Source organism: Onychomys torridus, chromosome 20, assembly GCF_903995425.1.
Source record: "Onychomys torridus chromosome 20, mOncTor1.1, whole genome shotgun sequence".
In the NCBI taxonomy this organism is placed as follows: domain Eukaryota; kingdom Metazoa; phylum Chordata; class Mammalia; order Rodentia; family Cricetidae; genus Onychomys; species Onychomys torridus.
This window is the reverse complement of record NC_050462.1, coordinates 38638774-38663209: the sequence shown is the minus strand read 5'-3', so window position 1 is coordinate 38663209 and position 24436 is coordinate 38638774. Positions and strand designations below refer to the sequence as shown.

The following is a 24436-nucleotide window of genomic DNA, read 5'->3' as shown; positions in this document are numbered from 1 at the left end:
TTCAAAGAAGAGGCAATTCCATTTTAAAATAGAAAGGAAGGAAAGAAAGAAAGAAGGAAGGAAGGGAGGGAGGAGGGAGGGATGGAGGGATGGAGGAAAGAGAGGGAGGGAGGGTAAGATCTGAAAACAAGGTTTCGTGGAAATGAGATTGACTCAAATTCTGTGGCAACCAGAAGTAAAAGAGACCATGCTTTATACTGATATTTCCAGTTTCACCCAGAGGAAGCTTTACTGGGAAAATTCAGTATACTCTCTAATTCTCAGAGGACCTTCATTTGAATATGTATTTTGTACTGGGGGTTGCTCTAGAATGACAGGACAACCAGATGGTTTATATATTTTCTTTTTTTCCCCCAAACTAACATGCTTCAGAGTCCCCCACTAGCTTTCCACAGGGCATAGCTGAAGGACCATCTCAGACCTTCACAACACCCTCTGTTGTATTTTCATAGCTACCCCTTACTTCTAAGATGCCAACCAATCTTGGAAGAATTAAGAAAATCGTAAGTTGAAACACTTTAGTATCCTGTAGTTCAAAGGTGCTTAGGTTGATAAGGGGCGGGGCTTATTCCATTCATTATGTCAGTTTAGAGAGGTTGTTCCCTCTAGCCAGGGCTGGCGAGCATCTGCCTTCTTGCTGCTTTGAGCTTATGGTCTGTAGCTGTGTAGCATCCTGCCCAACACCTGTATAGTATGGAAGATGTCACTTACAACCATTCAACTTCAAGGCATTCCATAGGATCACATGCCTTTGTGGGGAGCAAGAATTCTACTGAATTTATGTAAGCAGCTTTTAGCTCATGTGTGAAGAGGCTTACTTACCCACTGGTAGACCTGCTCTGGGAGGAAGTAAAGAAACATGCATTTTCCCAGATGATTAGGTAAATTATCTCATGATATGTTTCCTATACTTGGTGATTTTTCAGGCTTGCTCTTCCTAGAATCTATAAGATGAAAAACTTAAAAATTTAACTTCCTCTCTCTGTGTGTACATGTGTTGATTGTGCTTTCTTTGTTACTATTCATCTAGTTTACTTGCTTTATTGTATGCCTGTTTGTTTTATATGGAGAAGAGAGAGAAAGAAGGCATGGCATTGGGTGGATGAGGAGGAGAGTCAGGGAGGAGCTGGGGCAGGGGATACCATGATCAGAACATATTGTACAAAAACATTTATTTGCAATAGAAACAGCAACAACACAAACCCTCTTACTGGGTCCAGAGGCTTGGTTTGGAAGGAAAGGTATTAGCCACACCAGTCAGGCTACCTGAGTTTGACTCTCCAGAACTTCTCAAGGGTAGGAGAGAACTAAGGGGACACAAAGTTGTCCCTGACCACCACACACATGCTGTGGCAGGCAGACCCCTGCACATATATCAAACACACACACACACACACACACACACACACACACACGCACGCACACACGCACGCACACATGCACACACATTTTTAAAATTCTCTTTAAGTATTGAAGAAACAGGGGGCTAGAGAGATGGCTCAGAGGTTAAGAACACTAGCTGCTCTTTCAGAGGTCCTGAGTTCAATTCCCAGCAACCACATGGTGGCTCACAACCATCTGCAATGAGATCTGGTGCCTTCTTCTGGCCTGAAGGGATATATGCAGGCAGAATACTGTATACAAAATAAATAATCTTTTTTTAAAAAAGTATTGAAGAAGCAGTTCCTAAAAATTCCTCTTTGTGCCAGAGTAATGGCGATTCTAAGCCTCCTTCCTTCATCAAAACAGAATGGCCAGCCTGAGTTACTCATCTAATAACTTGCATTAACGAACCTCTGTTGATTACTGCTCTCCCATTTATGGCACCGAGTGAAGGTCAGACATATTGTCATGTTCATTTATCATGTCTTGCCTTTGATTCTACAAACAGAAACTGTCTGTGAGTCAAACTGTATGTTCTTGGACTGAAGCCTGGGCTATTAATGCTTGTTCAAAGGGTGTGTCATAATACTGCCATCAGAGGCAGTAAGGAGAAGAATGTTTGTCTGACAGACCAAGTTATGATTCTGAAGGTTGGGATCCCATCTTGCTCACCTTCATCAAGACAACAGGTCAGAACTTTGAAAGCAATTAGAGTAAGGGCCCCAGGCTCCACCAAACTGAAAGACCATCATCAATGTCATGGTTTCACTCTCAGAATGTATTGATTAATTGTTGTCCTGAAGAACCCAGCAGAAGACTAACTACACAAATACTTACATTGGACAAATGTTCTGTGACATATAAATGAAACACAAAACTTTCCCTGGGAGTCTCCTCACTCAGCTTAGTGTGGGCACCAGGCAAAGAACTTCATTAGCCAGGCTCTTCAGGGAGCAGTTGATTTTGGAGGTAGAGGCCAGCCGAGGGTCATCTACATCTTTTATAATTTCAGTGGTTAGGTGTGATAGCCGCCCTTTAAATGCTACAAAGTCAAATCACCTCTATTGTGATTTATGGGAAAGAACTGAATGGGAACAAGCTTGAAATGATTGGATAGGTTCAGAATGCAGAGAGCCCTGCACTTTGGAGGCATATGTTATGAGGAGGGGATGTAATTCAAGTGTAGACACAGCTGCAGTTCATTCTCTTGTGGATGTTTGTGGGGGGTGACTCTGTCTAGGAACGAATTTGTCAGATTTCTACACTTTTTTTTTTTTTGTAACCGTGCACACTTTGCCTTTTACACATCTTGGTTCTAAAGCACATGAGCCCAAATTTATAAACAATGCCAGAGAAGGTGGGCATGAAAGGTGATTCGCAAAATTGAATTGTGAATTTTCCATCGTCCAGGTCTTGTGTTTATTTGAAAAGTTCGGTGTATAGGATTTACTGGGGCAGGATCTGATAATGACTGGTACATTTATTTTTCCAGAAGTTCTGACATGTATGGAGGTAAACTAACGATGTTTAAAATCTGGCTTCTGTTCATGTTATTGAGGGTTATTTGGAAAATAGTCCAGCCACCAAATAAAATAGAAACATACTGGGTCAAATGAAATTAATTAGCTTTATTTCCTATTTAACTTCTATGAATCTTTAATATAAAAACTTGGATCTTTACAACCCAGTATATAATTTGTTATATATCCCAAGGTAAGTTCTTTTTGTTTGTTTGTTTTGTTTTGTTTTTCGAGACAGGGTTTCTCTGTGTAGCTTTGTGCCTTTCCTGGAACTCCCGTTTGGAGACCAGGCTGGCCTTGAACTCATAAAGATCCACCTGCCTTTGCCTCCCGAGTGCTGGGATTAAAGACGTGCGCCGCCGCCACCACCACCCAGCGACAAGTTCATTTTTGACGGAGGAATAAATAACATTTAGTAGAATTAGGTTTAGACAGAGCAGCGGATAGGAGATGCCGAGGCAGATCTCTGGAAATCAATACACCCAGGCTCTGCCATCTGCATTTCCTGCAGAGATCACTTCCTTGCACCATATCCTCATAGCTTTAGCTTTGATAGTGGGTCGACAAGAGGAAGCACTTGTACATGAGCTTTATTATGGTTTGGGGATGTCATAATTACAGTATCTTGCACACACTGCAGCAGTATTAATAGTCAGCACTCCTTTTAGAATTTATTGCTGGGCAATGGTGATGATCTCTCCCGGTTTCTAAATGGGGGATGAGACCAAAAACATAATGAGGAGGCCGGAGTGTCATCTCAACAGGTAAAGGTGCTGGCCACCAAGCTTGACAGCCCGAGTGCTATCCCTGGGTGGAAGGAGAGAACCAGCCCTTGTAAGTTGTTCTCTGACCTCCACACATATGTTTAGTGAACAGACACATACACACACACACACACACACACACACACACACACACACACACACACACACAAACAGAGAGAGAGAGAGAGAGAGAGAGAGAGAGAGAGAGAGAGAGACATAAATACACATACAATTAATAAAGTGTAGTAAGTTTTTTTTTAACAAACATCATGAAAACACCCCTTCCCAATGTACCCTGGCTGCTGGTGAACTCAAATGCAAACTTCCTTAAGACCATGAGAAACACATTCTGGCTCACTGAAAACTTTTTCCTGAATAATGTTTTATCCTCTTTATTATAATTGGGAGTCGTGATGCTTAACTCCCTTACCATTAGGACTGGGTTAATAAGCACCTTCTTAATAAATGTGGAGAATAATATGAGGTGTGAAGATTTAATTGACATAAGTAAGATGGAATATTCAGTTTGGCACCTCAGTGGTGGCAGGCGTGGAAGAAGCGATGGTTATTGTTAGTGGCAGAAACAGAGCTTCTTAGCACATCTGCCTTTTTCTTTTGAATGGAACTGGCACAGAGGGGTAAGAGATGAACATTCCCTCTTAGTTCTTTCTCTGCCATTTCTATCCCTCAATGCGAAAATTCTTTACTGTGTCAGTTTCAAACTTTGGAGAGATTTTAAAACGAATCTTATCATTTATTTATCCATCTTAAATTGTGTTTGTCCAATGTCTCTGGTGGAGGAAAATGTTTCATTTACATAATCTCTCCATTCTGGTATGTATAAGATCTATTAGCTGTGTTTATAAAATTGAAGTAATAACCCAAAGTCTTATTTAATAATTCTGTTTTGTTCTTGCTCAGGCTGACTGTAAAATCCCTCTGTAGCTTTGGCTGGTCTTGAACTCCTGTTCCTTCTGCCTCCAATCCCAAACGCTAGAATTACAGGTGAGCACTGGCCATGTCACGTGTGGCTTCCCAAGGAAGCCATCTTTATTTAACCTTTAGACTTAAAAATACCCTTTGCTTTAAACATAGCACACATATGCAAAAGCACATAGACCAAGAGTGGGCAAGTGAAGGAGCTTCCTGAAAGTGAACCCATTCAGTGCGGGGATCACAGATCAGATGTAGACTAGGACCCACATCCCTGAAACCTTCCTCTTCCCTCCTCTCTAGAGTCAGTAACTATCCTGACTTGCATCCTTACAAATTAGGCTGGATGTCTTTGAATATTTAAAGAAACTAAATCATAAGCACTTCTGTGTCTAGCTTCCTTGACTCAATATTATATTTCAGAGTCCATCCCTTTGACTGCATGTAGCAGTTAGGGTTTCTTTGTAATTCTATATAGCATGCCATTAAATATCATGATGTGCTTGTTCACTCTTACAAACAAGAGGAGAAAACTGATAAATTCACACATAAAAACAACAGCAAGACAAAAGAATCAGTTCATATAATGAAAGTTGTAAGCACAGGTTACACTGCCGGGTTTCTTGATCAACCTTTCCTAGAAACGAAAGGAAGGATCAGGTTTTATTGGAGGGTCTTGGTCAGCCCACAAGTAGCAATGTAAGCAGGTTGCACATTTGCCTGTCCATCACAGACTGCAGGAACATATGTTTGCCAGAAGGTTTTGCTGTGGGGGTCATCATCGCTGAAGACTCATGAATTTTTTAGATTGTCCTTCTAGATTTGATTGGAATATAATGGAGGGAGATGAAGGGAGGCATTTCACTTCCCAATCTGCTCTTTCCTTAAAAACAAACCCAGCCCCTCTGTCTTCTTCCTCTGCTCCTGCTCATCTAACTATTTCCCTTAGCACCTTGCCTGTGGCTCCACGGCTAATTCATACTCCCCAGGTCATTGTTCTTATGTTCACTCTGGGCTGTAATTTTGGCTTTGGTTTACCATCTTTCTATCTTCTAGAACATTCTGAAAGTCTCTGGATCCTCTTCTCCTTGTAGTTTTAGAATCAACCTTTTCCCTTCCACATTGTCTGGGAGGTAATCTAAGCAAATGTTTGTGGTCAGTGTACTTTTGGCTGTTAACTTTCATGCAGATTTTTAAATTGGGGAGGTGGGTGTTTAAATCAAACAAGCAGCACCCTATTTAAAAAAAACACGTCAGGATATCAGGAATTAATCACTCATGGAAACTGCCTTGATTCTGAGAATTTTAATGGAGTCTTCACAGTTAATGAACCAAACTTACCCACCAACCATTCAGAAAGCAAAGGCATTCTATGGAGTTGACTTTTGATCTGTACAAGTCACCTTGCTCAGTAGAAGAAAGAAGACTCAATTCAATCTGAAACTCTGTGGGGTCCTAAATATTCCTCAGATTGAATTCAATTGGGAATTTTGTCATGCAGAATTTAACAATAGTTTGTCCTTCAGCCTCCAGCTCCCTGGTGTCGCTGGCCTCCTGCCAGAACCTTCCTCCAGACAGCTTGAGCAGACTTTGAGAGGAGCAGGAGGAGGGGAGAAGGAGGGTAAGAAACACCCTGCTAATTAAGAGTCAAATTAGCAAGTGTAGGGAGATGCGTGTGATCATGTGATACTGGGGAATTTACTTTCTCCAGTGATAAGACAACCTGAAAGGTTATTTAAAAAAAAATCACATAAAGTTCAGGGGGTAGCACAGACCTAGAATGCTAGCTAGTTGAGAGGCAAACTTTGGGAAAGTTGATTTTTTTCCCCATAAGTAGGACAACATCAGAACTGGAAGAGGAAACGTAATAGGAAGGAGGATGGGAAGAGTAAGGGTTTCCACACAAGCAAACAGAGGCGTTTACAGCCTTGCCTTTTAGCTAGTTATTTTCATTCTCTAACCCTGTTTCTCTCTTTCCCTCCCCTTTTCATTGCCCTCCCCCTACTTTTCGTGAAAAGACCTCCTGTAGCCCAGTCTTGTCTTGAAATAGTGATTTGCCAAGGTGGGCTTTGAACTCCTTGACTTCCTGTCTCTACCTGAAGAGTGCTTGGGTTATAGTCAGGCATGACCACACCTGCCCTTAGCTACCATCTCTTTCAAGACATTTCCTGGGTAAGGAAACAGGAAGCATCACTTTGCCCTAAATAGTAAAAGCAGAAAAATCACATGACAATAAGACATCCCTTTCCCCAGCCTTTTGGATAGCTGTTCTTGGTTCTGTGGATATTGACTGCCAGGTGTTGAAGACTTCGCCAGTGGACCACAAAACTAGTGAAGACTAGAAACCGCTAAAGCAACCATGCCCTTTTTACACAGAACCTGCAAATCATTCTGTCGATGCTAAGCTATGGTTCACGCTGTGTTCCCAGACAAAGGATTCAGAAGTGGACATGAGGGTGTGTCAATTACCATTTTAAAACTAGATCTTACAAACTCATACTACAATGTCTAGATGTAAATATGTGATAACACATAGCATACTTCTCCACAATGTGTCCATGCAAACATGTGATAATGGACTGCAGCTGCATACTTCTCTACAAGGTCTACATGCAAAAGTACAATACATTGTATACTTTTTTGTACATCTATATTATATACGTGTATCAATTAAAGATTCCCCTCTTTCCCTCCCCTCCAATTCTTCCCTCCACCACTTTTTCCACCCAATTTCATGGGCTCATTCTGAGAATACAAAAAACAAAAACTCACTGTGCTGTCAGTATGTGTGTGAGTGTAGGACCATCTACAGAAGCACTGTGACCTCTAATTTGCCCTTATTCTACCCCTTTCCCCCAAACAAAACAACAAATCAACAGAGCATGGCCCAACCCTCCCTACCCCAGAACAACGTTCACTATTCACTATGGCTTCATCATCTATCTGTTCACCGCCGCCAGTCCAGGCGTTTACTCTCTGCCTTGCTAGGATGACATAACGGCCTCCCATCCTTAGCATGCACCTAAGATTCTCACCGTTTGTCCTGGGCAGGGTTTGCCTGCTGAAGCTGCTCTCTCCCAGGTCAGTGGTGACCTGCTTATAGAAACTACCTCTCCTTTCATCCCGTCCCCCTTTGTCTTTGGACATTCCAGCTTCCAAACACTATTCCTCTTACTAAGCTCCATTCACAACCTTTGTTGCTTACAAAAAAAAAAAAAACAACATTGGACAAATGTGTCGGTGACGTTTCCTATCATTCCTTAGAACATAGGTATCAGGGATCATGAAAGTGAGAACACATAAAGGTACCTCTGTGAACACAAAGGGACGCTTGAGGGACACGGCACACCATATACCGTAGTAGTGTGGAAAAGTGGAAATGACCGGAGATGTGCATCATAGTGTAATGTATCATAATGTAACAGTGCACAGCAGAGGTAATCAATCAAAGTGCACGTTGACATGCACACAATGAAGTAAGAGTATGGAAATACTGAGGTAAAAATATACTTAAATGTTTAGCATAATTTTAGCTCTTACTAAAAAAAAAAAATCACATGGATTTTTTTTTCACATTCCTACACATGAGGCAGAGGGAATAAATTGTCAATCTCTTTGCTTCACTCCATTCTTTACCATGTTAACATTTTAACCCCAACTTCACTAGCCTTAGACATCTCCCTTTTCCTCTAAGTCATATTTTGAAAATGAGATCAAAGTTTACAAAGAGTATTGATTGCATTCTTAATACATTCGGTTATTAATCTGGCTTGAGTTATTAATCAGAATTCTCCTGTTTTCTAAACTTCGCTGAAAGTCCTCTCGATCCAGGGATCTTGGACCAGGTTATTGTTGCTTATTGTAAAGCCAACATCCAAGTTTCTCTCTGCATTAGAGAGGTGAACTAGCGTTCTCTAAAATGCTACGTGGAACTAATATCTGAGGGGATGTCTTTTCTTTGGGTTAAATATGATACTGAGACTATAGTAGCATGGTACAAAAGTATCTTGACAAACTGCTTTCTTCTGTCTATAGGATAAAGTACAGAATATTAATTTTGCATTTAACATCTGAATCGCACGTATATGGGGACAATATTGTTTACAGATTAAAGGAGAAGATGGCATCCAAATATGGACACTCTCTTTTTAATACTAAAATAATTCAGAATTCAATTTTTTTCTAGAAGAAAAAAATACATTTTCCCCTCAAAATTTCAAATGGTATGAAATTACCAAAACATGTATTTCTCCCAGAAAGAAGTGAGTTTTGCTAAGATAAATGTTTAAAATGAACTATAATATGGATACAGTTAATATGAACCTGAGGTCACACAGAATAGTTTTCTTCTGGCCTGCAACCCTTGATTCTTCTGCCTTGGCCTCCCATGTGCTGGACTTACAGGCCTGCTTCATCACATACAACAACATACATTATCTACATGTCACTTTTCATGTTCAGATAAGAAACTGAGATTTGTGTGGACAGATGGCAGGTTTCATCATGACCTGGCACTGGAGAGCCGGGTGGGCTCACATATCTTCTTATTTCCATGTATATTCCATCCCCCTTGTTTCATGTATAATGGGGGAAAGGGTCCTGAATCACTGCTTGGGTTGGTTTCCTTTGTGGTCCTACTCAGCAGGTCTACTGATTCCATTCCCTTCCCCTCCATAGAAAAAATAATAGCAAAATAGAACGTGGGTTCTTAACTCCACATCTCCTCCATGCCTTGCAGTCTTAGAGACATCCTTCAAGCCCTCTGACTGCTGCTTTTCCTGGTGTCTGACGGAGAAACAAAAGCATCTCTGTGAGTGATAGCCGCGCTGGTTTGCAGGGGGGCGTCAAGAGTACTAACTGGCAGACACCAGGTACTCAGCAGAATGAGATAATAGGACTTTCATCTTCCTCTTAGTCATTTCTCTAAAGGACATAAGAAAGTAGGAATACCCGTGTTAAGGTAGCCTTCGCTGTTTCAGCAATGAACCATGTTTGCCCTCCCCATCAGCTATAATCCTCTTGGAAGGAACCGAAATCCTTTGTTCATTTGCAGATAATTTCATAGCCTACCTAGCTGAACACGCCACCTGATAGATGGGTGCTGCCTCCACGGAAGGAGGAAAGCATTTCCAGTGTGCAATTCCTATTCAGAAGACGGAGGCAAAATCGGCCACACTGCTATGCTAAGCCTTCACCTGCTTTATAAAAGAAAAATCTCCGAGCACTGGGGAATGAAGTCCTCTAAGCCCCGTTCAATCTAAACATCTCAGAGACTAGTTGGAAGCTCAGCAAGACACCTATCTCACACAGACAACTCCATCTCAACACCTTCTGACCAGAATCCTATTTCAGATTTCTCCTGTTCAAGTGAGGTCTCTCTATCTGTGTGCTCCATGCCCTGGCAAGAGATAGAAAGAACATTAACTGAATAACATATCTTATTTTGTGAAGTATTTTAAAGTGAGTACATTTTCTTTTTAAAGTTTGTAAGACAGAATGAAAAACAAGTTAAATAATTTCCCTTTAAATGTTGTGTGTTCGCTGGGCGGTGGTGGCGCACGCCTGTAATCCCAGCACTCAGGAGGCAGAGGCAGGTGGATCTCTATGAATTCGAGGCCAGCCTGGTCTACAAAGCGAGTTTCAGGACAGCCTCCAAAGCTACAGAGAAATCCTGTCTTGAAAAACCAAAAAAAAAAAAAAAAAAAAAAAAAGTAGTGTGTTCAGGTATGTGTGTACAGTGTTCCTGCTTGGAGCTGAGAATGCACATATGTGTGCATGCCTGAAGGTCTGGTGCATGTGGTGGTATTTTATTTGTGCTGAAATGTGGTGATATTTTATTTGTTAATAAATAAAGTTTTCCTGGAGATCAGAGGAAATAGCAAGCCATTTTACATAAACATAGAAGTCAGGCAGTGGTAGCACACGCCCTCAATCCTATCACTTAGCAGACAGGGTCTCTATGTGTTCAAGGCCACACTAGGGAACAGAGCTAAGTGTGGTGACACATGCCTTTAATCCCAGCACCAAACACAGAGGCCTGGAGGTCTGTGTAGACAGGCAGTGACAAGGAAGTGAGGTAGCTGAGGTAAGAGTCAATGAGAGGGCAGAAAAGCAAGGCATATAAAGGCATGGCAGACAGGAAGTGGCTCACATTTGGAAGCTGCCAAGTTGGTGAGGTAAAGTTAGCTGCGGCTTTCCGTATTTCCCTGATCTCTCAAAGGCTTTAACCTATATTTGGTTCCATGTTTTTTATTTAATAAGACCATTTAGAAATTCATCTATGGGGCAGATGACAGATGTCTTCCTTGATTACCCTCCATCTTATCCAAAAAAAAGGATCTCTCCTTGAATCTGGAGCTCACTAGATTAGACGAAGTTAGACTAGGTTAGAGTAGGTTAGACTAGATTAGACTAGCTGGCCAGTAAGCTCTCGGCATCCTCCCATCTCTCCTTAGTACCGGAGTTATAAAAACAGTCTTGGCTCTCTGTGTGGATGCTGCGGATCTGAACTCAGGTCCTCACATTTACGTGGCAAGCACTTTACCAAGGGAACCGTCTCCCATCCTGTAAACCACTTTTGATAGCCAAGGGCAGAGGTAAAGGAGGAAGGGCATGTTATCAGGTGAGATTTGAAAAGGGCTGGGGAAGTTAATGAGGTGGAGAGAGCCAGTCAAGCAGTTCCAAATGGCAGGGGCTGACAGACAGGCCAGGAAGGGTGAGGAGAAGGGATGGGCCTGGGCAGACAGGAGAAATGAGATCCAGCAGAGAGGGAGCATTCTCCACCCAGATGATAATCAATTCGGAACCTTATCACAGAGCAGAAGAGAGACCATTAAAGGAGAATGCTGAAGGAGTCATGAGACCAAACGCAGACAGATGGAGAAGTGCACGGGGACCAGCATGGAAAATTTGAGCCTATCATGAAAGAAGCAATCCCACTGAGAACAATGACATTGCTCTCAATGACTGATTCAGCCTTGTTTGGAATAAGAGGCTCCACAGTTAAGAAGCGATGAAAAATGTTTTCTTTCATTAAGGCAAAAAGTTAAAGTGAATCATTATCTTTGACTGAGGCTAGACACAGAAAATTAATTTCCCACTAAGAATTTTTAAACACTGGATCAGGGTCACAGAATCTCAGCGTCTAAAGAGACTCGGAGGTCGCTTGAATAATACTTCACAAGATAACCAGGCACGCCTCTGTGAGACTGTCCTTGCAGGAGAGAATTAAGAAAAAGATTGCTGGCTATCTGAGGTAGTGGAGTTTCAGGTCTCCCTGGAGACAGGGCCTAGATTAATGTCTGACCTTACATTTCGAGCACAACCGTTCCATGCCTGGGGCAGCTGTAGGGAGCAAAGGTGAGAAAGAAGAGAATCTGAGTGTGGTCACAACACTCCGTCTCTACACATTGTTCAGAGCTAGTGGTCCAGGCAACAGGAAAGAAGAGAACCCGAGTGTGGCCATAACACTCCATCGCTACACACTGCTCAGAGCTAGTGGTCCAGGCAACAGGAAAGAAGGATTTTGAGAAGAAAGACAGTGAGGGAGAAAGGAAGCAGGATACATAGCAAGGGGCAGTTGGGCATCAGCTACAAACATCTCACTCGGATGCCCTATTGGTGAAAAGAGCTGCCTGGGGTCAGTTAATGGGACAGAGTCTGAAACTGTTCATCCTACTCCAGATCATATGTGTATATGGGAAGTGAGAGGAAGTAAAATCAAACTGAAAATGAGATAGCACTTAGGCCAGATGAAAACAACAACATTGGAACCTGTGTATGAAGGCAGAGGTTTTGGACATGAGTTTTGGGATAAGAAGAATGTAAGGATATGTGATGGATGGCCACGAGAGAGAGAGAGAGAGAGAGAGAGAGAGAGAGAGAGAGAGAGAGAGAGAGAGAGAGAACTAAAAGGTGACCACAACCATGCTTCCTGTGGCATGTCAATAAGTATTAGTTAGCTGATGTTCAACTTGGTTGAGTGAAACATGAGGAAATGCCATGGTTGGCAGGGCATGAACGTTCAGGATTTAGCGTCATACTAGTCACACAACAGAACTACCTGTACACAAGGCCAGAGTCCTTCAAGGGAGAATGAAAACAACCATGATGAGAAGGCAGGAACCCATCCGATTTGGAGGCACTGTGCCCCTTAACTTCAAAAGCAGCGCTCCCCCATAAGCAGCTGAGCAGGTAGATGCCCCCCACACCCTGTCATCTCCATTAAGAAAATTACTTTGTCATAGGGTGCTGGGGAGATGAGAAACAGGTTATTTTGGGGATTTGGCTCCAAAGCTAGGGATGCAGCAGGCATGGCTCATTGCAAAGGGAGGAGATGGAAAAGACAGCACGCCTCTTCTAGATTTCAATATTAGGTGAGCAAACAACACAGACAGTAGCTGGGCCTGGAGTGAGTCAATGTTCCTATCACAGTGCACTGGCAGGCTTTGGGGCGAGAGGTTATTTTATTTGCTGATGGGGACATGAAAAGGCAACTATATCCATTAATAGCAGTTGTTTGAAGACAATTAAAAAAAAAAGAATCAATTTCCAAATCTGAGACGTGCTAAAGTCACTTGAAATATGGACCCCACTAAGATTGTGGGGGCCTGTGCCTATGTGGGTGACTCACAGATCTAGAAGACACATATTAGTAAGTATATATTATAACATCAACAAAGGAAAATTAGTTGTTACTCAATAATATGTTGACTAGAAGTACTTGATACACTTATAAAATGCCACAGTCCAGGTTCTACTCATAAAATCACTAGTTTGGAAAAATTACAGTTTCTAAATAGAGACTTGCTAATTGGCCAACAGACAGAAAAAGAATGTAAAGATGAAGCCAAGCACTAAGAATGTGGTATCTTTATGGAAACTTTTCATTTAATTACATCCCTTCTCCTTAAGAAAATTAAGAAAACATACAGATGCCATACTGCTTTTTGTAGGTTAGCCACACATAGAAAGGTAGTTTTAGACACACAAAGCATGTCTCCCTGGCCCAAGAATCTAGGTAAGGCTGGAGCCACATGAGGGCTAATAAAGTTCTTGAAGCATTTCCTAAGAACACCCAGAAAATTGAATTCTCTGCCTCTTTTAACCAGATACATCTAATTATTTTTAACAGACAGTTTCTAAATGTCTTCCATATGCAGGGCACTGGGCTAAGCATCTGAAAAGAGAGGATTGGGTACAGTCCTCAATGGGAGTAAAGACATGTGTGTGTTTGGGTATTGAGTGTGAGCTATGTGGACAGAGAGAATGGACAAGAAAGCAGCCTTATTCAAATATATGTCTACCTGTACCCCACAATATCCAAAAAGGAGAATTTAAGGTTATAGTTCTATGTGTTTCTTTGTTTTATTATTATAACCCAAGAAAACACCACATTGCTAGAGGTGGGTTGTGGAACTCTCTGAATCATTTTGGAGCAACAGGTAGCATTGTTGAGACTTGAACTTTGACAAGGCCACACATGATTGGGAATGCAAGGAGTTATATTACTTAAGAGTCTTCTTCTTCTTCTTCTTCTTCTTCTTCTTCTTCTTCTTCTTCTTCTTCTTCTTCTCCTTCTCCTTCTCCTTCTCCTTCTCCTTCTCCTTCTCCTTCTTCTTTTCTTTTTCTTTTTTTGCAAATATTTGATTATCCAGCCAAACACAGAGAACAGCCTCATGATAACAAGGTGATACTTGCCATATGATGCCAATTCATGATGAATTGGATGTTGTACATTAAATGCCAAGTAGAGTATATATAAAGATTTTTGAGGAAATGTGAAGTAGTACCTAGAAAAAAAGGAGGACCCATACATCCCCTAATTGTCTTGGGATTTAGCCAATTATCTTATAAAACAGGTTAAATCGTTTTTTTCAATGCAACAGATGAATGCTTCCATAGACTCAGAAAAAAAAAAATGGGAAAATTTTTTAAAATGTAAGAACTAAAAATTATCTGGATTCACTCCCTTCCTTGAATGTAGAACCTATAAGAGAATTTCTGATTTGCATGACTAGAAATATTGCTTCAGTATTTTAAGAACATTTAACCTCTTAACACCAAGATAAATAAGTGCCCACATAGGCAGAGAACTTTTAAGAATGAGAGACCTGTCTTTAAGACTCTTAGCCAAGCTTCTCACATAAAGGATAGCCTTCTAACTCTGACTTACAAACAAGAACTGTAAGTTTGTACCCACTGGAAAGAATAAAATCAAACATAATGTACAACCTTATTCTCACAGCCTAATTTGAAAGTGATGGCCTGCCCGCTCCTAAGGAGCATTCTGCTGTCCACACAATTTTCAACTGCACCCAGGAAGTTAGAGACGGTATTTATTCTCTTTCCTGTTACTGATGTCTGCTCTATTTGTCAGTATTTACTCTCTGCTCATTCTTCTGCCAAATAAAATATTAATTGCATTTTTAGCTGCCCTGCTGGTGATCAAAGAACTCTGATATGTCAGGCTAAACTGATAGAAATAGCATCCATTAACATATTTATAGGTTCAGGGCTTCTAGAACATAATTACATCCATTAATTACTTGGCAGTACTCGATTACAGGCTGAAAATGAAAGGCATCTCCAGCCGCCTCTTTCTACACAGCCCAAAGTTTATTTTTCAGTAATACATTTTCTCTAAAGATTTATCCAAGGGAAGCAAGGCAAGAGAAACTTGTCCTTCTCCATGTTTAGAAGGCCAGATCACTAAAAGGAACCATTCACTAACTTTGAGATGGAATGTCTACAAGATAAACCAGATCAAAACTGATTTCAAAGAAAAGTACACTTGAAGTGTTACACAGATTTCATTCATATTTGAGAGTTCTAAGAGAGGCAATTTCAAGCTGATAAATCTCGATGTTAAGGTATGACTGCATTTTCACTTTCAAATAAACTTCAAATATCACATAGGACCAAATAATTTTGAACCTCCTACAAATTTGAACATGTACTTCTAATACACATACACACACACACACACACACACACACACACACACACACACACGCAGAGAAGGGGGGAAGGAAGAGGAGAGGGAGAGAGGAAGGGAGGAAGAGAGGAAGAGGAGAGATAGATGAGAGAGAGAGAGAGAGAGAGAGAGAGAGAGAGAATATGAATGAATGAATGAATTAAATTAAAACTGTCCTGGAAAAAAGCTCGTGAGATTTGAGAAATTAATAAACAATTATTCTGTGGACTGAGCAGCTGTGCAGGTCCCAAAGCTGCCAGGTGCATTTTGTATGTGTGCCATAGAAAGGACAGTCATACAGGCTTGACTCCTCTTGACCAGTTAATCAGCATGCAAAATGACGGTTTCCCGTAATAACTTCAGCCCCAGCCCCAGAACACATTTGCTTTTCAGCAAGGAATGAAGTCATTAAAAAAAAAAAAAATCACACTAGCTCCCCACCACACACACACACAATTTCAGCAGGAACCCAGGCAGGGAAGACCCACAGGAACCCCGGACCTGGGAGTCTACCTGTACAGAGAGATCTGCACAGATTTCTCTGAGTTCTTTGTTGCCCGACAATAAACTGTAAAAGGCAGTCATATTTGAAAGTAACAAAACCGTTCAGCTGTGGTTCTGGGATGCGGAAGCTGACACACACAGAGTGAATGAGAAGGAAAACAGCCTACCTTTGGTAAGTCGCCTTAGAATCTGACAGCGGCATTTAAAGGAGACAGCTATCATTCTTGGGCCCTGCTCGCAGGCAAAGTGCACTCGGGGCTCTGCTCTGGTGGCTGCAGTGGCGAGCAGCAGCATATGAATTCCTTGCGCACATACCAGGAGAAAGGTAGTCCCAGTGGGGGGTGACAAAGCTTAATTCCTCTTGGCTGATGCAGAGGTCCGCTCCATGTCATCTGGCAAAGCTGTGGCGTTCACTACTACTACCACTGCTGCCCGTCACAGCCTCCTCCCCCTGCTCCATCACAATGGCTTAGAAAGTAAAGCTGTTTCAATAGCAACAAAGCACCAGATAGGAGAAGAGCGGGGACCGGGCTGGGAGAGGAGCCATTCCATAAATCTAACACTAAGCACTGTGCAATGCATTCTGTTTCGGGGCTAAGGCTGTGCATTCCAGACAGTGCAGGTGTCTCCAACCCTTTGCTTCTCAGCAGCCAGTCAGTATTCCTTAGCCATCTCGTGTAATGGGAAAGGCGAGAGATGCTTGCACTCTTACTTTATGAAGAAATGTGTGTGTGTGTGTGTGTGTGTGTGTGTGTGTGTGTGTGTGTGTGATATACTATATTCTTCTAGCCATGGTACGTAAGGAAGGCAAAGAAGCAGGGTTGCTTATGCGAGAGATTCAGGAGAGCATCACAGTTTTGCCTATAGCTGAGAGGCAGAGGCAGACCTTTGATGTGCCTGGAAAGGTCTATTTGGCACTTTTCAAAGCTCTGGGGGTCAAGGCAGTACTGGTTTATGGATATGGAATGCAAGAGAGGCTGAGGGAGGGAGGTGTTCAAGCCGATGGTGTCCCAAGCCCTTTCGTCCCTCTTCCCCCTAAAAAAATGCCCTGGCTGGAGAGTAACTGAGTGAAGTCTGTTTGTAAAGATACCAGGAATAAAAGCAAATAGGGCCAACCAATCCCATTTTTAATGTACCTTATTATCCTATTTCCCAACCAGCCCGTCCCCCAGCCACTCTTTTCAATATGCAAATCAAACTGCCTTGCAATGCAGCAGAGATGGGTGAGGATCTGCTCCAGTGGAGGGGAATGAACAAGCCCTTCACAGCCCATTCACAAAGTGACAAGAGGTGGAGCCCATTTCTTCATCTGCCAGTACCAGCCCACTCACGACTCCGTCGCCACCAACCGACATCTGCTGTGGAATTTCCATCAAAACCCAGACATCTCTCCCAGGAGTTAACACGGACATGGGTGAGAATCAGTTTCTGCTGGTCAGAAACTTCGACGACACAAGTCCGTCAACCACTCCAAAGAAAAGACATTGGTGTTTAAACTGTTTCATTAATATTACCGGGATATGACCTGCCTAATTTTATTCTCGACTCTTCCAGCCCTACCCCCGCACCCCTAAACAAATCTTTTAAGGGCCAGCGAGATGGCTTGGTGAGTAAGGGTGCTTCCTGCATGGGCCTGGCAACCTGGGCTGCATCCGAAGGGTCTACATGGCGAAAAGAAGAAAACCTAGCCCTGAGGGCTGTTTTCTGACCCACACACTCATGTGCAATCATGCACACATTTTAAAAATGTAAAAGTCTTTAGAGCTAGATTCTAAAATAACTTCTACTATTTCAAGCCCAGTGATTGCATCTTCTCTTCATTCATAAATCCCATGTCATCCTCAGCAATTTCCATTCATCAATAGGGAGTGCCAACAGTTGCACTTTGGAGCCCAACAGAAAAATAACCTATGTATGAAAAACAGCTGACCATTATGAGCGTCTACATGAAAGGATTGGAAAGGGACAGAATTCCCTTATCAAAGATGACCTAAAGCCATCAGCCATCATTAACCAACAGGAACGACAGTATTAAATGGATTGTGGGTCTCCTACGTTTTAAATAGCTCAAATATCATAATTTTAAAAAGAATGACACCCTCGGTCATTGTTGTTCCTTTTAGGCCATCTCCAGAAATATTTTAGTCGCCTGGTATTTTTTTGTTCTGAAGAGAAATAAACCTAGCTGCCAGAGGCTCGGATTATTAGTTAATGTGAGGTGAATATTTATAGCTATCTCCTTTCAAGATTCTTCCCCGAATCTAACACCTTTCCTAAAATCCAGGCCCTCCGAATACTCAGCTGTCAAACAGCATTAACATAATCTTACTTGGGAAATGTTACTACTCTGGTTCCTTTTATTAATGTCTATTCGGATAAATCTCAAAATCTTTCAGGAACTGCTTACCCTTATGCTACCACGCAGCTTCAAATCAAATTTGCTTCTTCTCTAAGGCTAAGATGGTCCAATATTTCCCACTTTTACTAGCATATCCAGCTTCCCCCCCCCCCCCCATTCTTTGGTCTCAAAAAAGATCTTCAGGACAATTAAAACATCCCTTTTTTTTTTTTTTTGTGGCAGGAGAAAGAGTTCATCCTGGAGCACTCTGGAAGGCTCCTGAGGGTCTGCGCTAAGGGCTGCATTTTCTCTTTGGATTTTTGTGAAGTTAATCCTAGTGGCCAGCTCAGGTTCTACACCAGACATGAGCCCTTGAGAAAGCCCTTTCCTGAACAAGAGGGAATCTCCTCTGAGGTCCTACTTCTTTCTTATTCCAGGCTCTCCAGTAGCCAGAAGTTTTCCTGGAACAGTTCCTAGGTCCGTCCATCTACCTAAGTTAGATACTCTGTCCTTTCTGCCTGATACAAACTGAGCCTTGGATATTGAACTCCAACATCAGCAGAACCTCCCTGGGATGCACTTTTTCTACCTTACAACTTACTGACCTGAGGGCCAATGGTCTCAAGTGCCCAAGGAGTTCTGGTGGAACTCATCCACAGCCTCCTCTCAGGAGCCCTCTGGATAGAGTGGCACACATTTCTTGAATACAAATTTAATATAAACCATGCATCTTTGGACCACATAAGCACTCCCTGTCACCTAGAAGTGGCTCAATCTTACAGGGAGTTTGGATTCACACCATGCTCCCCAAAGGGCACCAGGTAGTGGCTAAAAAATGATAAAGCATCAAAATGTCATGTCTGATAAAGCTGTAGAATAATCTGGAAAGGAGTTTAAGTGTCAGTTCAGGAGTATCAACTTCTTTCAAAACAATAGCAAACAAAGCAAATGAACAAATGAAAACCCTCAAGCCTCAATATATAAAAACACGGGCATGCTGGATTTGAAGCAAATCAATCCCTGGGAATGATAACTTGTTTCAGGGCTTCTATAAACGTTAGCTTCCTGAAGGCATGACGCAAGGATATTACATCTACACAGAATTTAACGTATCAACAGGATGGCTCCGTTCAGATTTTTGTTTCAGGTACAGACTGGTTCTCAGACAGAGGACTAAGCTGGTGCACACTTAAGGGCAAGAAGAAACAAAACTCCTCACCCCTGCCTGTGTAAGTAGCTCCCCACAGATGGAACCTAGAGTTGGCATAGGAGAGGCAAGCAGTCTTTTCTCAGGCTCCATCCCCAGCCCTAGGTAGTCTTTCTATTTATAGCTTTCTTACTATTTCCTCTCCTCTGAGAGAAATGTGATGACCTTTTAAGTACAGGCCACACATTACAGCCGGCAGGGGGTGCCAAGAGACTGTCTCTCTCAGCCCTTCTGGTGCCCAAACCTGCCCATGCCTAAGTCATCTGCAGCAAGGCTAATTAATGTGTGTATGAAAACACTGTGACTGCAGCCACAACCAGGTGGTTGTTAAGGTAGACACACTTTGGTGGGAGATCATTGTGAGCCAAGGGTTTACCACTGCTATCCCTTCAGATTGGCTGATATCTTCGGTCATGATTTTTTTTTTTTTTTTTTTTTTTAAGACAGGGTTTCTCTGTGTAGTTTTGGAGCCTGTCCTGGATCTTGCTCTGTAGACCAGGCTGGCCTCCAACTCACAGAGCTCTGGCTCTGCCTCCTGAGTGCTGAGATTAAAGGCATGTGCCACCGCTGCCCTGCTGGTCATGATATTTTAAAAGATTTTAATAGCATTGATTTCATAAGATGAGGTGGGGAGGGATAGATAAAAATAAAAACAAAACAAAATCTTCCAGCTTGCTCAAGGACTCTTATGTTATTAAAGTGACCACAACACATCAGAATGTGGACACAGAGACTGTATTTGTCTTGTTCGATTAATTTTTCACATGCTTATTTTTCTGTGTCAAAATAATTGTGTTCATGGAGTGTTTTGATAATCAACAAGAAAGATCTTTGCAAACCTCAAGTTCCTTTCCATATACATATACCTGGGAAACTAATAATTAAATAAAAAAATGGGATCAACTATAAATACCTCATTCTTTGATATCATTAGAATCAAGATAATTGAAAAACTACAATTTGATTGCAATATTCTCTCCTTCGAGTGATTTAATAAATCTGTTAGGAAACACAATTGGTAGATCTCACTCATTAACTTATTATTTTAACAACTGTCTTTTGTATTCCTTGAAGGCAATTGCCTCAAAATGCCCAAAACATTTAGGTTATTTTTTTAACAGCATAGGACATTCTCAACTGGCTCATATTGAGTACACTGATTTTTTTTTTCCCTCACAACTAATAATGGTTGGCCCACAATGATGCCCTTTAGGAAGTTGTTATTCAGACAAGTTATGTTTTAAGATAAAAGCCCCAATAGCCAGTCTTTGTGGTATTTCTTGCCTAGTCCAAACACGTATGCCCTTCTCTGTACCAAAGGAAGAACTCTGACTACTCTAAACATGAGGAGGTCCGGAAAGCCCAGAGTTAGAACTACAAAATCTTGTCTAATAACCTGTGGTGGGACATGTTCATCAATGGGACATGTACCAATTGGAAAAGACAATGAGGAGATATGCTGGAAGTCAACCACGCCTTTGATGGTCCAGGTTCAGTGTCACTATTTATGGAGGCACCGTGTAAAGAAGTGATAGGGAGTAGCCAGAAGGTGCCAGTTGGCTATATGCCCGTGGGGAGTTACTTCCTTCTGCTGTGTGTTTGGAAGGGATCATGTGAAGGGCTATTCCAAAGACTGACTTCACTTGTGTCCTTAGGTCCAGAGAACGGTCCCTGGCTTTATAACCACCACACATTCTGTAGAAACATAATGACACAGCCCAGCATTTGGTCACAGAACATTCATTCCTCCCTGTGGCTCTGTGTGATGAGATAGATTATTTCATCAGAAAACCACAGGGAAGTGGGGTTGAGACTTAACAAGCCTGACCTCTTCTCTTCTGTCTCCAACCTTTTAACAGTAGAATTCTCTCAAGTTGTGTCCTAACGTTTGTAGGGAATTAACATTGTTTTAATCCTTCAACAATTCTTCTCTTCCCAGGTTCTGAGAATGACTCTTCTATTTTTACTTTCAAAGACTGCTTATCAGGCCAAATTTGCTTTCCTATTCTGAAACTACCTTCCTGGATTCTTGACTCCAGCATCTGTGGACACCCATCACAGGCATCTCAACTTAGATTGAGTCACAGCAAGCTTCCTATTTGTTCCTTAACAGGAAACATGCTTTTCTATATGACACCATCACCCACTTCCTCAATAGGCTGACTCAAGGTTGTGAAAACCCCTCTGTCCCATTTAGGGTGACCTTTGATGGGTGATGTCACTCTGTATGCTATGAATATGTTGCTCTGATTGGTTGATAAATAAAATGTTGATTGGTTGATAAATAAAATGCTAATTGGCCAGTAGCCAGGCAGGAAGTATAGGCAGGATAAGCAGACAAGAAGAATTCTGGGAAGAGGAAGGCTGAGTCAGGAGTTGCCAGCCAGACACAGAGGAAACAAGATGGCAAGGCAGAACTGAGAAAAGGTACCAAGCCACGTGGCTAAAAATAGATAAAAATTATGGGCTAATTTAAGTATAAGAGCTAGTCGGTAATAAGCTTGAGCTAATGGCCATACAGCTCATAAAAAATATAAGTCTCAGTGTGTTTACTTGGGTCTGAGCAGCTGCGGGACTGAGAAGGTAAGAAAGATTTGTCCTGACCAAGGACCGGGCTGGACATAGGAAAACTTCAGTCACAGACTATTATTGTGATGAAACACCATGACCAAAGCAACTCGAAGAGGAAAGACTTTATTTGGCTTACATTTCCAGGTTATCAGTCCATCATTGAGGGAAGTCAAAGCAGGAACTCAAGCAAGGCAGGAACCTGGAGGCAGGAGCTATGGCAGAGGCCATGGAGGGGAGCTGCTTACGGGCTTGCTCTTCAGTCTGCTTTCTTACAGAACCCAGGACCACTAGCCCAGGGATAGCAACATCCATCATGGGCTGGGCCCCCATCAATCACTAGTTAAGAAAACACCCTACAGGCCTGTCTACAGCCTCATCGTATGGAGGCATTTTCTCAGCTGAGGCTCCCTCCTCTCTAGTGACTCCACTTGTGATAAGTTGACAGAAAACTAGCCTGCAAGTCCTCTGAGCACATTCCATTTATGACCACCAAAATCCTAGGCCAGACCTGTACATTTACTGTATAGCTGGGGTTTCTTTTTCTTAAGAGGAAAGACAGAATTGTTTGTTGTAATCAGCAGCTGCATTATTCTAGCTCCCAGTATACTTGGCCTGAGTTGGGGATAGCCCTCCTATCTCAGGGTATAATCTGGGACCAACACTCATTGCCATTTGTATGAGTGTCTAAGCTGCTATTTGAGTGAAGCATTACTCTTCAAATCTTGTACTAATACTAAAAATTCATTCTTTTTGTTCTGTATGGGCTAGGTTGGAAGATTCTTCCATAAGTAATCTCACTTAGTTTTGGACAACACCCCAGCCTGAGTTGTGTTCCATACTGAGACCAACAATGCAGCTCACTTGGCAGAGAAGTACATTATTAAGGAATAAAGGAAAGTTGGATGATCCGATAGGAAAAATATCTACAGTTCTTAAAATCCTCATAGGCCAAATAAAACAATTGTAAATGCATAGACAAAAGCTGGCTTGTGCATTTTATGCAAACCCAGAGTGTGATGGTGGCCTTGTGTCCTAGGAAGAAGGCAGGGAACATGTCTGCTTATACCACCTAGCCAAACGAGAGACACTGTGTGCCGGGAAACCAGGCCAGGTCAGATGGGACCTCTGAAGAAGAATTCGGTGCCATGCTGCCTTGCAGTTCTGTTTTTGCACTCGGCCGACAGACCGTCATTCTCTGCTTATTCTCTCCACATCACTAAACACCATCCACCACACTACTTAAATAATTGATCTGCTCACAGCTCCTCCCCACTCCCAACAGGGTTTTGTGTTTTAATGAGGGAAAGACTTTTGGATCTGTTTTGTTCATTGCACAGCTTAGCTCTTAGCATATAGCTCATTCTCAATGAATTTACATTCAATAAGTTAATGGGGAGCTTCCCTTAGAATGGCCTGTCTTTATAGGCACTGTGTCTAAAGCTTGCATATAAGAGATAAAGTTAAAAAAAAATTACTTTAAATGCCAAAGCAGAACCCTTCCACTTTATGAGGAAAGTCCCCCTACATAACATCAGGCATCTTGTGTGTTGCCTGTTTGTGGAGGGAAAGTGGAGAGGGATGTACCTTGAGTGCCCCTAAGATTTACATCGGGTGCTTCTGATGAGATGATTCATAAGGGCGCTGCTGTTTCCCACTATGAGGAAACACACAAGCCGGCTTGTTTTCCACTCCTCTGAGGCATCAAGAGCAACCAAGAGAAAGCAACTATGGAACAGATGTTAAAATCCAAAGAATTCTCTTTGGCTTGGCTCTGAGTGAAGGAAGACACAAACACATTTGTCCTCAGTGCAGGCTCTGGCCTAGCATGTGTACTTACGGCCTGCCGAGGGGTAAGGCAATGGCACAGTAATGGACGGCTTAAAAACTTTCTACAGTTGGTGTAGCACATGTACATGCAGACACACCGCTTAGTGTCCCATCTGCAACAAAGCATCTAACCACAACCATCTCCAAACTGGCCTTCTTGCGATTTTTGTAGCTGCAGTAATGGTTTGCGTTCTGTCTGCTGGGCATTAAGCCATCCACAGTCAGAACGCATGCGCTGAGAAGAAATTATAAGGGAGCCTGCTCATTTCACTCAGAATACATTAATATCGCCTATAGATATGCCGGAATCTAAAACTTTAAATAAAGGAGGGAACGGCAAGTCTTGATAGAGTCAGTGTTTCTGAGCCAGTGAAGTGCACACACTCTGCTGTTCCTTAGAGCAGTGTAAATCAT

The 24436-nt window shown here is 42.1% G+C and overlaps 1 protein-coding gene across 8 annotated transcripts in view; it reads right to left on the bottom strand.

Moving 5' to 3' along the window:
- The window catches only part of Grip1 (glutamate receptor interacting protein 1), a 627506-nt gene that overhangs the window by 246135 nt on the left and 356935 nt on the right, over positions 1–24436 (bottom strand). The window contains exon 1 of one of the 8 annotated variants that reach the window (XM_036169626.1): positions 16247–16441. The exons of the other annotated variants lie outside the window; for them this stretch is intronic. Coding sequence (XP_036025519.1) covers positions 16247–16373 — 127 coding nt within the window. The 5' untranslated portion in view covers positions 16374–16441. Of the gene's footprint in view, positions 1–16246; positions 16442–24436 lie in introns of those variants that run through there. 8 annotated transcript variants of the gene reach the window in all.